This window comes from Hydra vulgaris, chromosome 10 (genome assembly GCF_038396675.1).
Source record: "Hydra vulgaris chromosome 10, alternate assembly HydraT2T_AEP".
NCBI classification, from domain to species: domain Eukaryota; kingdom Metazoa; phylum Cnidaria; class Hydrozoa; order Anthoathecata; family Hydridae; genus Hydra; species Hydra vulgaris.
This window is the reverse complement of record NC_088929.1, coordinates 18,905,709-18,918,988: the sequence shown is the minus strand read 5'-3', so window position 1 is coordinate 18,918,988 and position 13,280 is coordinate 18,905,709. Positions and strand designations below refer to the sequence as shown.

Sequence of the window (13,280 nt, the reverse complement as noted above, 5' to 3'; positions counted from 1 at the left end):
TTTTTTTTGTTGTTTTTTTTTAATTTTATTTTCGTCATTTTACACATTTTACAATGTTATCTATAAATTTAAACAAATATATATAATTACAAGCTGACTGGGGCAAGTAGAAGTCAAAATGACTTATCATCAAGCCCCTTTGTGAAATACAAAAAAAATACAATTAAATTTTACATCTTCCAATATTATATAAAAGAGTGAAATTAATAAGTTTAAAAAAAAATAAAAATTTGGTTAGAAATTTTAGAAGGTTAAAAAAGAACTTAAAGTTAAAAAAAGAACTTAAAGTTAAAAGAAGAAGAAATTTAAGATAAAGTTAAAATATAAAATAACAAATAAAAAATTACAAATCTGTACATATTCGAATACATATTAAAGACAATAAACAAAAAAATACATATTCAATACAATATTAAAATTAAATAAAGTACATAAAAAATTAAAAATACAAAATTATTTCGATTTTTTTTAAAAAAATGAGAGAATGTACGTAATGTTTAAATTTAGTGTTTTTTATAGTTCTTTTAAATGTAGCAATAGATTTTATTTTTTTCATATTTTCGTCAAGAACCGAATTCCACAAGCGTGATCCCCGGCATATAGTCGAGAAGTTAGATTTTTTGAGTGATGTTAGTGGGATGTAGTAATTACTCATTGAATGTCTTGTTTCATATTTATGATTAATTCGAGTGAAAATTTTGAAAAAAATATTTGGAATCATTTCATTTTGAAGTTTAAACATTAATAACAATTATGGTATATATTTAGTTTGTATACGTTTAGAGCATTTATTTCCTTGAGTAACGGCTCGGCACTTTCGTACCTACTTGCACCCAAAACTAATCTACTTGCTTGCTTTTGTTTTGTATAAATAATTTTTAGGAAAGATAAATGATTGTTTGCCCAGGCAATATTACAATAGTTAATATGACTATGTATAAATGAAAAGTATAAATTTTTTAAACATAAATTATTTAAAAGATGTTTTGTCTTATACTTAATCCCCAGGGTCTTTGAAACTTTGTTCTCGACTAGCTTTATTTGGCTTTTCCAATTTAAATTCTCATTGAAATTTATTCCTAGTATTTTCATTGAAAAAACTCTTTTTATTTTAATATTGTTAATTGTTAGTTCAGGTAATTTGAGTGGAAGGTTCTCAGATTTAGATGACTTAGCAAACAAAATACATTTCGTTTTTTCAATATTTAATGAAAGTTTATTTGCTTCAAACCACTCATTAAGATATATTAATTCTGTGTTTACAATATAAAAAATATTTTTTAAATTTGAGTCAGAAAAGAAAACAATTGTGTCATCAGCAAAAATAATATAATTAAGTATTTTTGAAGACAAATAAATATCATTAATATAATTTAAAAACAGCAGGGGTCCAAGTATTGATCCTTGGGGAACTCCGCAATTTATTGATTCAAATGGGGAACATGTTAAGTCATATGGTACTCCTTGTTTACAATTTTGTAAATAACATTGCAGCCACTTTAAATTGGAGTGAACTACTCCATAATTGTGTAGTTTATAAATTAGAATCTTGTGGTTGACAGTATCAAATGCTTTTGATAGATCTAGAAAAATTCCGAGTGTGTAACTGTCGTTATCAAAACCAAAAAAGTTTTGATATTTCATGTACAAAATCAAGGCAATCAGATAAAGTGGGATTTTCCGTTTTCTTGAAAACATCTTTCATAGCAAGGCTTAGAGAGTGACCATAACAATGAGAGAATGGAGCAAGCCCTTCTGCTTTATCATTTAAACGCTCAGCGACACCTGTTTTTAGTCCACTCATATTAGCTGCACTATCAAACGAAACACCTCAACAATTCTGAATGCCAATATTGCATCTTAAAAGGCTGTCCATTATAGTATTAAAAATAGTCTCTGTTTATGATACTCTCAATTTCATAGAATCCAATGAAATTTTCTGATACCTCAAGTTTGTCACTAACCGACTTCAAGCAAATCACCAATTGTTCCTTATTGCTGCTCTCAACGCATTCGTCTGCCATAATGGCATACCAGATGCCATCCTTCACTTTTGATATAGTTATGTCTCTGAAAATCATAGTAGACATTATTTTCAAGATTTTATTTTGTATTGTGTGAGTAACATACGCATTTCATTTTTTTTATAGCCAGTCTGCAAACAGTGGATCATCTTTTGCTCGCAATAGACAGAGTCCATAAAAATTGCTAGTATCTTCAACTTTCCCTTGAATTGCTTGTCCATGAGAAGATAAAAATTTAAGGTTTTCAATAACTTTTTGTAGCATTTTCCGATTGTGGACTTTATGTTCTGAATGTTGACTGGATAACATTTCCCCCACATCTTGCTTAGATTTTGATGCATCAGACTCAACAGCGGTTCTATGGCATGCAGACAACTGATGATTTTTAAAAGCTTCAATGCCTTTCTTCTTCCAGTTAATAAATCCTTTATTGATGAACAACATATCAACTGAATGTGTTCCGATAAGTCTCTTCTCATTATATTTAGACATGCACATGTAGCAAAGAACAGAATCATTAGCTTCATTATAATGAAGCCATGGAAAGATGCCAAACCAATGTTGTTGAAAACATCGTCTCTCGTCCTTACCAAATGTTTTATATGGAAACTTGAATGATTGATCTGGTTGATTTTTAGGGCCTGAAAAACCTTGTACACACAGCGACTCGGGGAATGCTTCGGAAGAGGCCGAGGGTTGTAGCCAGACACCATCACCTTGAACACACTGCGACTCGAGGAAGGTTACGGAAGAGGTCGAGGGTTGTAGCACACCCTTATCTTGAACACACTGCGACTCGGGGAATGCTTCGAAAGATGCCGAGGGTTGTAGCGAGTAATAATGAAGAATGTCTCTCGATTTAGATGCTTCTTTAGCTAACAACCGCCTATTATTTGCTTTTTTCACTTCTGCACCCGAAAGTTTGCGTCTTGGTAGCATCTCTTGAATATAAATAAAAATTTTAAATAATTAATTTGTTATTAAATGAAATGGGGTCACAAGTTCGAATACAACAACAGATTAAATTATTTTTTTATTTATAATTAAAAAACAAATTTATTTTTATTAAAATACTAATGATGTATGTAATATTTAATACTTTGATTATATAAATAAATATATACATAATCTATCAAAATATTTATTTTTTTAATATAGATAGCTTGGCCTTTGGCTACCATTATATAGTCTAAATGCTAGGCATGATAGCATATAGTAGTTACCTTTTCTTTAATAGTGACATTTAAAAAATAAAACTTAGTCAATATATAATATAATAAATACTTCTATTATATAATTATAATATATATAAAGAATAAAATCATGATTAGAAATTTTTTGCTTTAATATTTATATATATAGGAATTTTATATTACCTAAGAGCAGTTAATTAAAATTTGATTATTCAATTCAACAAAACAATATTGATTTTTAAATAATAATTTCCATCATTAAATTTCTTATTTTTAGCCAATTTTGGAAGGACTCTGATAAAAAAATAGAACAACATAATCTTTTGAAATATAAATTACTTCCGGGCATATTAACATATGTACCAATTTTGGAATATATCTTTATAGTTACGTTGCCAAAACAAGAGACCGAATGGAATGGAAATTAACCTCGTCCAATATATCAATTATAATCTCTAAAATAATAATGTAAAGCGTTTTAAAAACTTACGTTTAAAAACTGCTCGTTTTTGTTCAAATTTGAAACAGCGCAATTTTTAAATAGATTATTTCCCTATTCGAAAATAAACGTATTTCGAATCGAATAATTTTTACTAACCATGAACGAATAATTTTTACTTTAGTGTGCATGTGTGGTTTTTTCAGATAATCGGCTTTTTGGCGCTATCAAAACAATGTTACTTATCGGTAAATATCTTGTTAATCAATTGTTAAAAAAAAACAAGAAGACCAAAAAAAAAGTAAATACAAAAATGTATATATATTTTTAAATAGATATATTTTAAACAATTTGTTTTAACCATGAGCGAGATCTCGTCTCGTTCTCGTTTTTCGTGAGAAATGGGACTTCTCGTGAGAAACGAGAAATAGAAAATTCTCGCGAGAAGTAGAACGAGACTTAAATATTATATTATTTTCCAAATTAAAAATTATTATAATTGACAAAATGCTTAATAATTTGTTTTTTTAATTAATTAATATTTTGACTCCGTGATTTTAATAAATCTAATTAAAAATTTAATTTGTTTTTGACAAAAACAAATTAAAATTTTGATTAGATTTTTAATTAGATTTTTTTTTTAAATCTAATTGAAAAATTTTAATTAGATTTTAAATATTTTTAATTAGATTTTAAATACAAAAACTTTTTGTATAAAATTTCACTTTCGACTTAATTTCATTAGTTTACCATTCAAAAACAGTTTGACTCTGCAATGCTGTATTTCTTTTGCACTGATCTGGCATCCTTTTTAGCAGTTGAAGGAAAAGGTTTCAAGAAACTGTTTGACATTGCAAACCCTAAACTGAGCCTTCATCACAGAACAACATATTCAAGAAAACTTTCAATTCGGTCAAGAGAAGTTCAAGCTGGAATGAAGAAAATCTAAAAAGTGCTGCATTTACTTCTGACCTTTGGACATCTAGAGCCCAGGACAGCTACATCTCTTGGACTTTTCATGTTATTGACGAAAATTGGAGACTACATCACTGGACACCCCATGTCCAACAGTTCCCAGGCAGACACACAGGTATCTTAATTGAAGGAAAGCTGGATTCTTTCTTAAAAGAACTAAATTTGCCTGCTGATTTGCCAATGTAGTGCGTGAACGACCAGGCAAGAAACATTACGCCAATCTGTTGACACAAGATGGAATAGGGAACTGGATTGCATGGCTTCTGTCCTACATCTAAAGAGTGCAATTATCAGCTTATGTGCAAATGAAGATATTTTTTCTTCAAAGACCATCAGTGCATCACAGTGGAAATCAATCGAGGGAGCAGTAGAAATTTTGGCACCACTTAAAGAAGCTACAGAAACACGGTTGGCTGAGTCTATTCCAACAATTAACACTGTTGCCGATTCTCTTTATTTAATCCATGACAAAATTGATCAATTTATTGAGACGGATGAAAAAAATGGCTACGGTGTCTTGTATGCAAAAAACTTGAAAAGCTGCATAGAGAAGAGATTTCAGAGAGTGCTGCAGCAAACTACTTAAATCCTGCTTTAAAAGGACTTCACTTGAAGCTCTTCATTAAATTTCAAACAACAAAAGAATGGTTAGCCTCACAGGTTAAGGATAATGTTGAGTGTCAACCTGTTGCCAGAGTCCTTTCAGCAGATTTGCCCCCTAATTCAAAGCTGAAGCGCAAGTTAAACGTCAGACTTGAAACACAAGAGCCAACATCTGAACTGAATCCTATTTTGAGCGAAATGTGCCAGTATGAATATCTTCCTGATGCCAAAAAAGACTTTCCAATTCTTGATTGGTGCAAATTGCATTCAAATACATTGCCAGAACTCTCTTCATTAGCTAGACAAATTATAGCTATTTCAGCAAGTTTAACTAAATCAGAGAGAGTTTTTAGCTCAGGTGGAAATGTCGTCCGATCATCTAGACACAACTTACACCCAGAAAAAGTAGAACAAATCATCTTAATCAGAGAAAACATTTTCTTGTTGGAAAAGTTTGGCAAAAAAATTCTGAATTAATATTTGAAAATGTTGTTTACATTTGACAAATGTCATTTGTGTCTATTAGTCAAAACCATGTTTACATTTTTTTTTTCTTCTTGGATTTTAATAAATTTGTTTTCAAAAATTGTTAAATTTCTCGTCTCGTCTTGTTCTCGGTCTCACAAGAAGTACTAACTTCTCGTCTCGGTCTCGTCTCAGTTTGAAAAAACCTAGTCTCGCTCATGGTTAATTTTTTTTTAACAATTTAAAAAAATATATATTTTTTTCAGGGGCAATAATTTTTTAAAGGCACAACTAAAAAGGGCGCCATCATTTTTTTCTCGGGGAGCTCTGGCCCACTCGGACGCCCCGGTTCCGAGGCTCATGTTAAATAAATAAATAAAAATTTATTAGAACAAGTTTAAAAAGAAAAATACATGTTCTAAAGGACATACAGGTCCAATAAATAGACACTGACAATATGCCCTTAAATAAGAAAACAAAATACATAGGAACAAATATATTTTATAATAGAAACATTCAAGATTTCATTCATTTACTTTATAGTTCAGTGTTTGTTTATATCGATTATATATAGTTAAATATATTTTAAATTAGTTGTACTTTTTTTGTATATTCATTTTGTTTATTTTATAGGTTCTAGAGACAAGATGTGATCTCCTCTTAGATACCAAGTTTATATATTGTTACACTGTTATCCCAGAAAACATTTGATTGCCGAATTTTAGTGGACCTATATAGGTATTTTGAGCCGTCTACTGTAGTTTTGCTCATTAGTTACCTAGTAGACCATTTGTGGTAGTAGCTAAAAGTAGCTAGCCGATGAATAGCCATTATAGCACATGTTGGAAAGTTATCGGTTGGACACTTGTAGCTGATGCAACTAATGGTCCACTAAGTTAGCAATAAGCAAAACTCCAATAAACCGCTTAAAATGGCTATATAGATCCACTGCAAATCCACTACATAAATGTTTACATAAATACATAAATATTTTTTTTTTTTTTTTTTAGTTATAAGTTTGCCGTTTAAAATAATTACAACTCTCGTATTGGTAAAATGTACACATTGGGGGGGGGGGGCAAGAAGAAGACAAAATATTCTTATCGCCAAGCTCCCAATAATCCGTAAATAATATAGCTATCAAATCTTGTCATTAAAAATATTATCAAATATAAAAAGAAAAAAAAGCAAGAAAATTTTTTTTTTTTTTTAAAAAACAAACAAAAAAAAACAATAAAAACAAACAAAAAAACAAACAAATAAAACATACAAAAAAACAAACAAACAAACAAACAAACAAAAAAAAAGACAAAAAAATAAAGATAATAAATTCTAAAACTTATTTTCAAATATAATTGAACACAAAGCAAAAATAAAAAAGAAACAAACAAACAAAAAAGATATTCGAAACTATATTAGATATTCGAAACTAGATAAGATATTCGAAACTATATACATAAATGTTTACATAAATATATGCATAAATGTTTACATAAATACATAAATGTTTATATAAATATATAAATGTTTCCTGGGATATTATGATTAACGATGGTAATATAAAAAATATGTATTTAACACATGATACTAGCACAACTCTTAAATCAGTATGGCATTCAGTACTGATAAAGTCTTAGAACAAAGAAATGACCCTTGAAATATAGCATTCTGTGTATTTTTCTTTTTCTGTGTTTAAAGGTTTGGATAGGCAAGGCAAAAAAATTTTTTTTATACAAATTGTTTTAAAAGTTTGATACTTTAGTTTTTGATATGTAAAACATCAAGTTTGTAATTTTATTAAATGATTATTTATCGTTTTAATTATTGCTTTAGTGCCACCTAAAGTTTATTCTGAAAAAAAACAAACAATTAGAGCTATGCCAAAAATGTTGTATATACATTAAACAACAAAAATCTCAATTAGCAAGATATTACAGTAGTAGAGCTTTTTTCTAAATTCTTGTAAGAACCAAAATTTGAACTTATATTTTCACAACAGATTCAAATTTTAACTTTGCTTAAGAAGTAGGAGAGGATGAGAACTTTTTTGAGGAAGTACGCGAAGAAACCCAGTCTCTTTTGAGAAGAAAAAAGAAGACAGACAGACATAGTCGTAAGCGAGTTGCCCGTCCAGAACTAAACAAAAAAAATATTATGAAATAAAAGAAGTTAATAAGGGAAGGATATGTTACAACAAAGGATAAAGTAGTTGAACCAAAGATTTTTATTGACAAAGATTATGGTTGCAATCTAGTGTAGCAGTAAAATATCAGCTGCTAGACGAAGTTAAATTTTCTCTCACTCTTACACCATGAACTGGGATTTAAAAAATGCCTTTGTAATGGGTTCTGTGGATGTAAAAGATAAACACAGGACGTATACTGCATCGAACAACTCTCGTAGGGTATATAAGGGCGTCCCGTAGTTTATAGGTGTCAAAAATCTGGTTTACTTGATAACAAAATGAAGTATTTTTTAGAGGGTGAAGAAAAAAACACTGTTATGAGGGACCTTATTTTTTATGAAGTCATGGCTGAAACAGCAAAGAAAGTATGATACATTAAATACATGCAAATCCAAACAAGAGAGTATTGGCTTTTGACTTACATAGAATTCAACAAACACCAGTATTTAGTACTGAAATAGCCTACTATAAAAGGCAAATGTGGGCTTACAATCTTGGAATCCAGGATAAAAACTTAAAAACAGGACTTATTTATGGAATGTGAAACAAGCACCCAAAGGTACTCAAGAGATTCATACCAAAAACTGTGATTCATTTAATATTGTATAGCGATAGTTGCGATAGTAAAAAAAAATTTAAGGACTAAAAATCTTTTCCGGATCATTGGATAGACCTAATTAAAAATGCAAAGAAGAGGACCACAAAATTTATTGAAGGAAAAATAAATAAACGAACTTCTCAGTACAAAATCATTAGAGTGTAAGCTAGCCAATAGAAAAAAATTACTTAATGGATAAAAAGTTTTATGGCTAAAGACATGCTGGATAAAATTGGAAAAAAGATCACCACACTCATTTCAAATTAAGCAAACGCATTTAGAAAGTAACATTTTGCATTGATGCTGGACGTATAAATGCAAAATCCTGGACGACCATTTAGCACCATTATTTTCGAACTTGAGCCCTTATATTCCCAAAAAGAAATTAGTAGAAAACTCACAAAAGTGATATTTTTGAGCTCATACATTTTGTCCCGCCTGTCTATCAAATTATCTTGCTCTTAAAGCTAACGATGAGGCAACTGATTGTCTAACTGATGATTGTGATGACGAAGACACAAAGTAGTGCATGTTAAATATATAAAAGAATTATTAACAAATCATAGACACAACATCCGTTTAGCCTAACCAACTCTATTAAAAATAATTTTAAAGACATAATCAGGCAAAGTTGCCGAACCTTCGATTATTGCAAAACACAGTAAAATGGTGCCTTTATTTTTAGTAGATATAACAATGTATTTTTTCAGCTGACTTCATAATAGAAACAATTCTTTTAAAAAAAACTTTTTCCTGTTATTTTTTAAAAGATCCTTAAAATCTTTTCCAGTTTAGGGATCGCCAATACATTACGCAAAGCTAAATTTCACTACAAAAATAAACTAAAAAGATCAAAAGTTTTCCCTCGCAGAGCCTTAAGTTATATAAAAAATCAAATAAGCTATTGTATACATATATATATATATATATATATATATATATATATATATATATATATATATATATATATATATATATATATATATATATATATATATATATATATATATATATATATATATATATATATATATATATATATATATATATATCTTCTATATATATAAAAGGCAATGTGTGTGTGTGTGTTTGTTTGTTTGTTCTCTATAGAAATCCAAACCGCCGGACCGATCTCGATGAAATTTGGCATGGGGGTAGTCCTCGAGGAGGAGAAGGTTCTTAGCTGGGTTTTGACCCCGTACCCCAACCCCCGGGGTCAAGGGGGCCAAAAAATGGGCCCCCCTGACCCCGGGATCAGAGGGGACCATTTTTGGGCCCATTTTTGTGTACAGATATCAGGTAAGCCAGTTTAAATATTGGCCCGGGCAACGCCGGGTAACTCATGCTAGTTTATATATATATATATATATATATATATATATATATATATATATATATATATATATATATATATATATATATATATATACATATATATATATATATATATATATATATATATTGTATTTAGCTAAGTATAATTGGAATCGCCGCGTAAAGGAGCCTAAATTCTCCGACTTCTGTTTCTTAAATAAATATAGCGTTGCGTAAATTATGGATGTTTCCATACTAAAATTGAAGTAATTGTGTCTAAGACCACTTTTTCACAGAGCCCCTCAATTAACCTTGCATTTATTTAATAAAATCAAATCTATTAAAAGAAATAGGTACCAAATTTTAAATAAAACATTTTTACAAATTAAAAGCACAAAATGCTCAATTTATGAATATGTTCAAATAGTGTGACCTTTTAGGTGACCCCCTCCCGCAATACTACACCCCTCTCGCTTCACGTTGAGCTTTGTTGCTTTTTTAAAGGTAGATAGGCTTTTTAAAGGTAGATTGATCGATTTGAGTGCGCAAAATTATAAATTGATCTTTTCATAAGTTTACAAACAACAAAGTTAGCGCGCAAAAAACGTTATGCTCAAATAAGCATTGTTTTACAGTTGCAGTGAAAAATTAGTTAGCTAAAGAAAAGAAAAAAAGAAAAGAGGAAAAATGGAAGTAACTTTAAAACAAACAGTTTATAAAAAAACAACAAAGAAATACTTTTAATTGAATTGTACTTGAATTGCAGTGATTAATGTTTACTATCTCCAGGGAAATTATTTTTTTGCGCGTAGTAATATATGTTAGTGTAATTATACCCGTACAAAGTTAATACTTCATAATTAATACGTTAGATACCAGGATATAAAACCTACTTTTTCACTTAGTTTACATAAGTGTTACGTGAAAATAATGTTACTGCTTCCTGTTCATATTGCGTATGGAGCCTTATCAATGTTCATATCACTTTTAAATAATGTATTCATATTGTTCTATGTTACAACTTTTACTAATGTTTTTAAAATAGACAGTGGATCGTTTTACATTGGGGAAACAATATTTCTCATTTGGAATTCAATCAACGATCCCTTGTTTGGTTGGATGAGTGATGGCAGCACACTTTCTGGTAAAAAGAAAGTCCATAATGATGTAGTATTAATGCGAATCAGGGCGCTAGCATTTCATGGTCCTTTGTTTGCTTTTTCATTTTTGTTTTTTTGGTTTAGCATTTTTCCAGTTGGGCTGCAATTTTCACTTGCTCTTTGTTTATATGACAGCTTTCTCACTATGGTCGATTTAAATCATCAAGCTTTACTTGCCGACTTGACAGTGAAAGCAAATGATAGAGTTACATTAAATTTTTTTTGTTCGGTTTTCAGTGCAGCAGGTTCTTTATCTGTATTTGTTGCTTTTGCTTTATGGAACGATAAAAATATTGGAAACTTTCAAATATACTGTGTAATATTGTCTTTTTTTGTCTGCATTGGATTTCAAATATGTTGTAAATCTATGGAATCCCATTATAAGAGTTTTTCTAAACAGATATTTGTAAATTCTTCAAAATTAAAAGACCAACATAGTTCAATTTTTGCTGCAAGAACTTATATTCGTCAAATACTAAGACACAAAAACTTTTTGGTGTTTACAGTGATGAATTTGGTACAAGTCTTTCACTGTCACTTCAACAGCAACTTTTTCCCATTATTTATTCAATATTTACTAGGACATGCACTAACTCCAAGTGGTGGGGCTATGTTACTTGGTTTGTCATTTTTAGCACCTCATATCAACAATCTTTACTTTTTACAACTATGCAAAAGATATGGAGTTTACAAAGTTATTCAAACTCTTTTTATAATAAAATTATCTTTAGCATCATTAGCATATTATCTTGGAACTAGTAATTGGTACTTCCTATGTTTTTTTATTGTCAGTAATCGTGTGTTTACAGAGGGAACATGCAAACTATTAAATATAGTTATATCAGATCTTGTTGATGAAGATTTTGTAAAATTTCAAAGGAAATCACCAGTATCTGCGCTTATATTTGGAACTTCTGCATTACTTTCAAAGCCAGGACAAACTATAGCCCCTCTTCTGGGGACTTATTTGTTGTATCTTAAAACAGGAAAATCAATATTTATACCTGAAGGGACCCCATCTGAAACTGTTTCTAAACTATCATACAACATTGAAAATACATACAACACCAATGAGAGTTTTTTAACATTTCAAGATGGGTTTTTTTCACTTATTGTGTTTATACCAATTACAGTAGCTTTAGTTCAGTTATTTGCATGGCACTTCTTTACATTGCATGGGCAATATTTGCAAAAAATTAAACTCAATCGCCAACAATTTGAGAGTGGTTATAGTGAGTTGAACATTTAGAAGTTTATTTTTTGTTGTGAGAAAAGCTTTTATTTTGTAAGACAAAGAATTATTCAAATTTCTATTTTTATAATTATTTTCAATTATATGTTTTTTTTTTCAAAAGATATACTGAGAATATAGAAAAAAATATTTTGTATTACATTAAATTTTCATATTTATGAATGAATATTTATTTGATTATTATTATTTTTTAAAGTAAGAAGTATATTATAAATTATATTTTATTTTTATTATTAGCATCATTTTGTAACTGATGAAATTTTATTTAAATTTTAAGTATCTTTTGAGTATCTATTTAAAAAAATTATAAATGGTTTTTGCATACATTAGTATAAATTTGTATATAATAGTTGTACTTAATTGATACTATATTAACTTAATTGAAGTTATATTAAAGGTATGTGACACTCATATACACACATGTTAAATATATTATAGTTTTCATGTAACATATCTAATGTATCATGTAACAAATATTATCTTGTAACAAATTATCAATTTTTTAAACTTTTTTTCTCAATGTTTTTTGTTAGTTTTTTAAAACTTATTATATTTCAGTTTTTATAGTTTTTAGAAACTTTAAAATTCATATTATGTGTTTACATTTGATATTTTCAGGGCTACTAAGAGCCCATGCCAGCTAAATTGTTGTTCCCAACTACATACTTTGACTTAAATAAAAAAAGAATTGAAATTGAAATTAGTGTTTGGACTAATGATGTTGTCAATATGGTAGTTGATCGTATGTCGATATCGTAGTTATGTGAAGTTTTATTGGAAATCAATGACTTTCAACTCTTGAACATTTAATCAAACCTTAAAACTGATAACTATCTTCCGAAATGTTGTGATTACTCTTTTTTTTTTTTTTACATTTTTAGTATTAAAAGATCTTTCAATTTGTTGAACAGGTTAAAAAACTTTTGTGTTCTACAATGGCTTAAAAACGATTAACAATCTTAGGAGTTTTAGAATATGAACTAGTCAAACATTTGAATTTTGACAAATTCATTAATGAAAAAAAATCCTCAACTTAAAAAGTATGAAAGTGTTGTAATAAGTAATCAAGTTG

The 13,280-nt window shown here is 29.0% G+C and overlaps 1 protein-coding gene across 1 annotated transcript; it reads left to right on the top strand.

Moving 5' to 3' along the window:
* The first annotated feature begins 10,434 nt into the window (after positions 1-10,434).
* On the top strand, positions 10,435-12,288 carry LOC100209463 (transmembrane protein 180). Its single transcript, XM_065807415.1, has one exon. The coding sequence runs from the start codon at positions 10,727-10,729 to the stop codon at positions 12,203-12,205; it is 1,479 nt and encodes a 492-aa protein (XP_065663487.1). The 5' UTR covers positions 10,435-10,726; the 3' UTR covers positions 12,206-12,288.
* Positions 12,289-13,280: the final 992 nt, after the last annotated feature.

Excerpts from the sequence above, each read along its gene's own strand:
- LOC100209463 (XM_065807415.1), top strand. The coding sequence starts at position 10,727 with ATGTTACTGCTTCCTGTTCATATTGCGTATGGAGCCTTATCAATGTTC.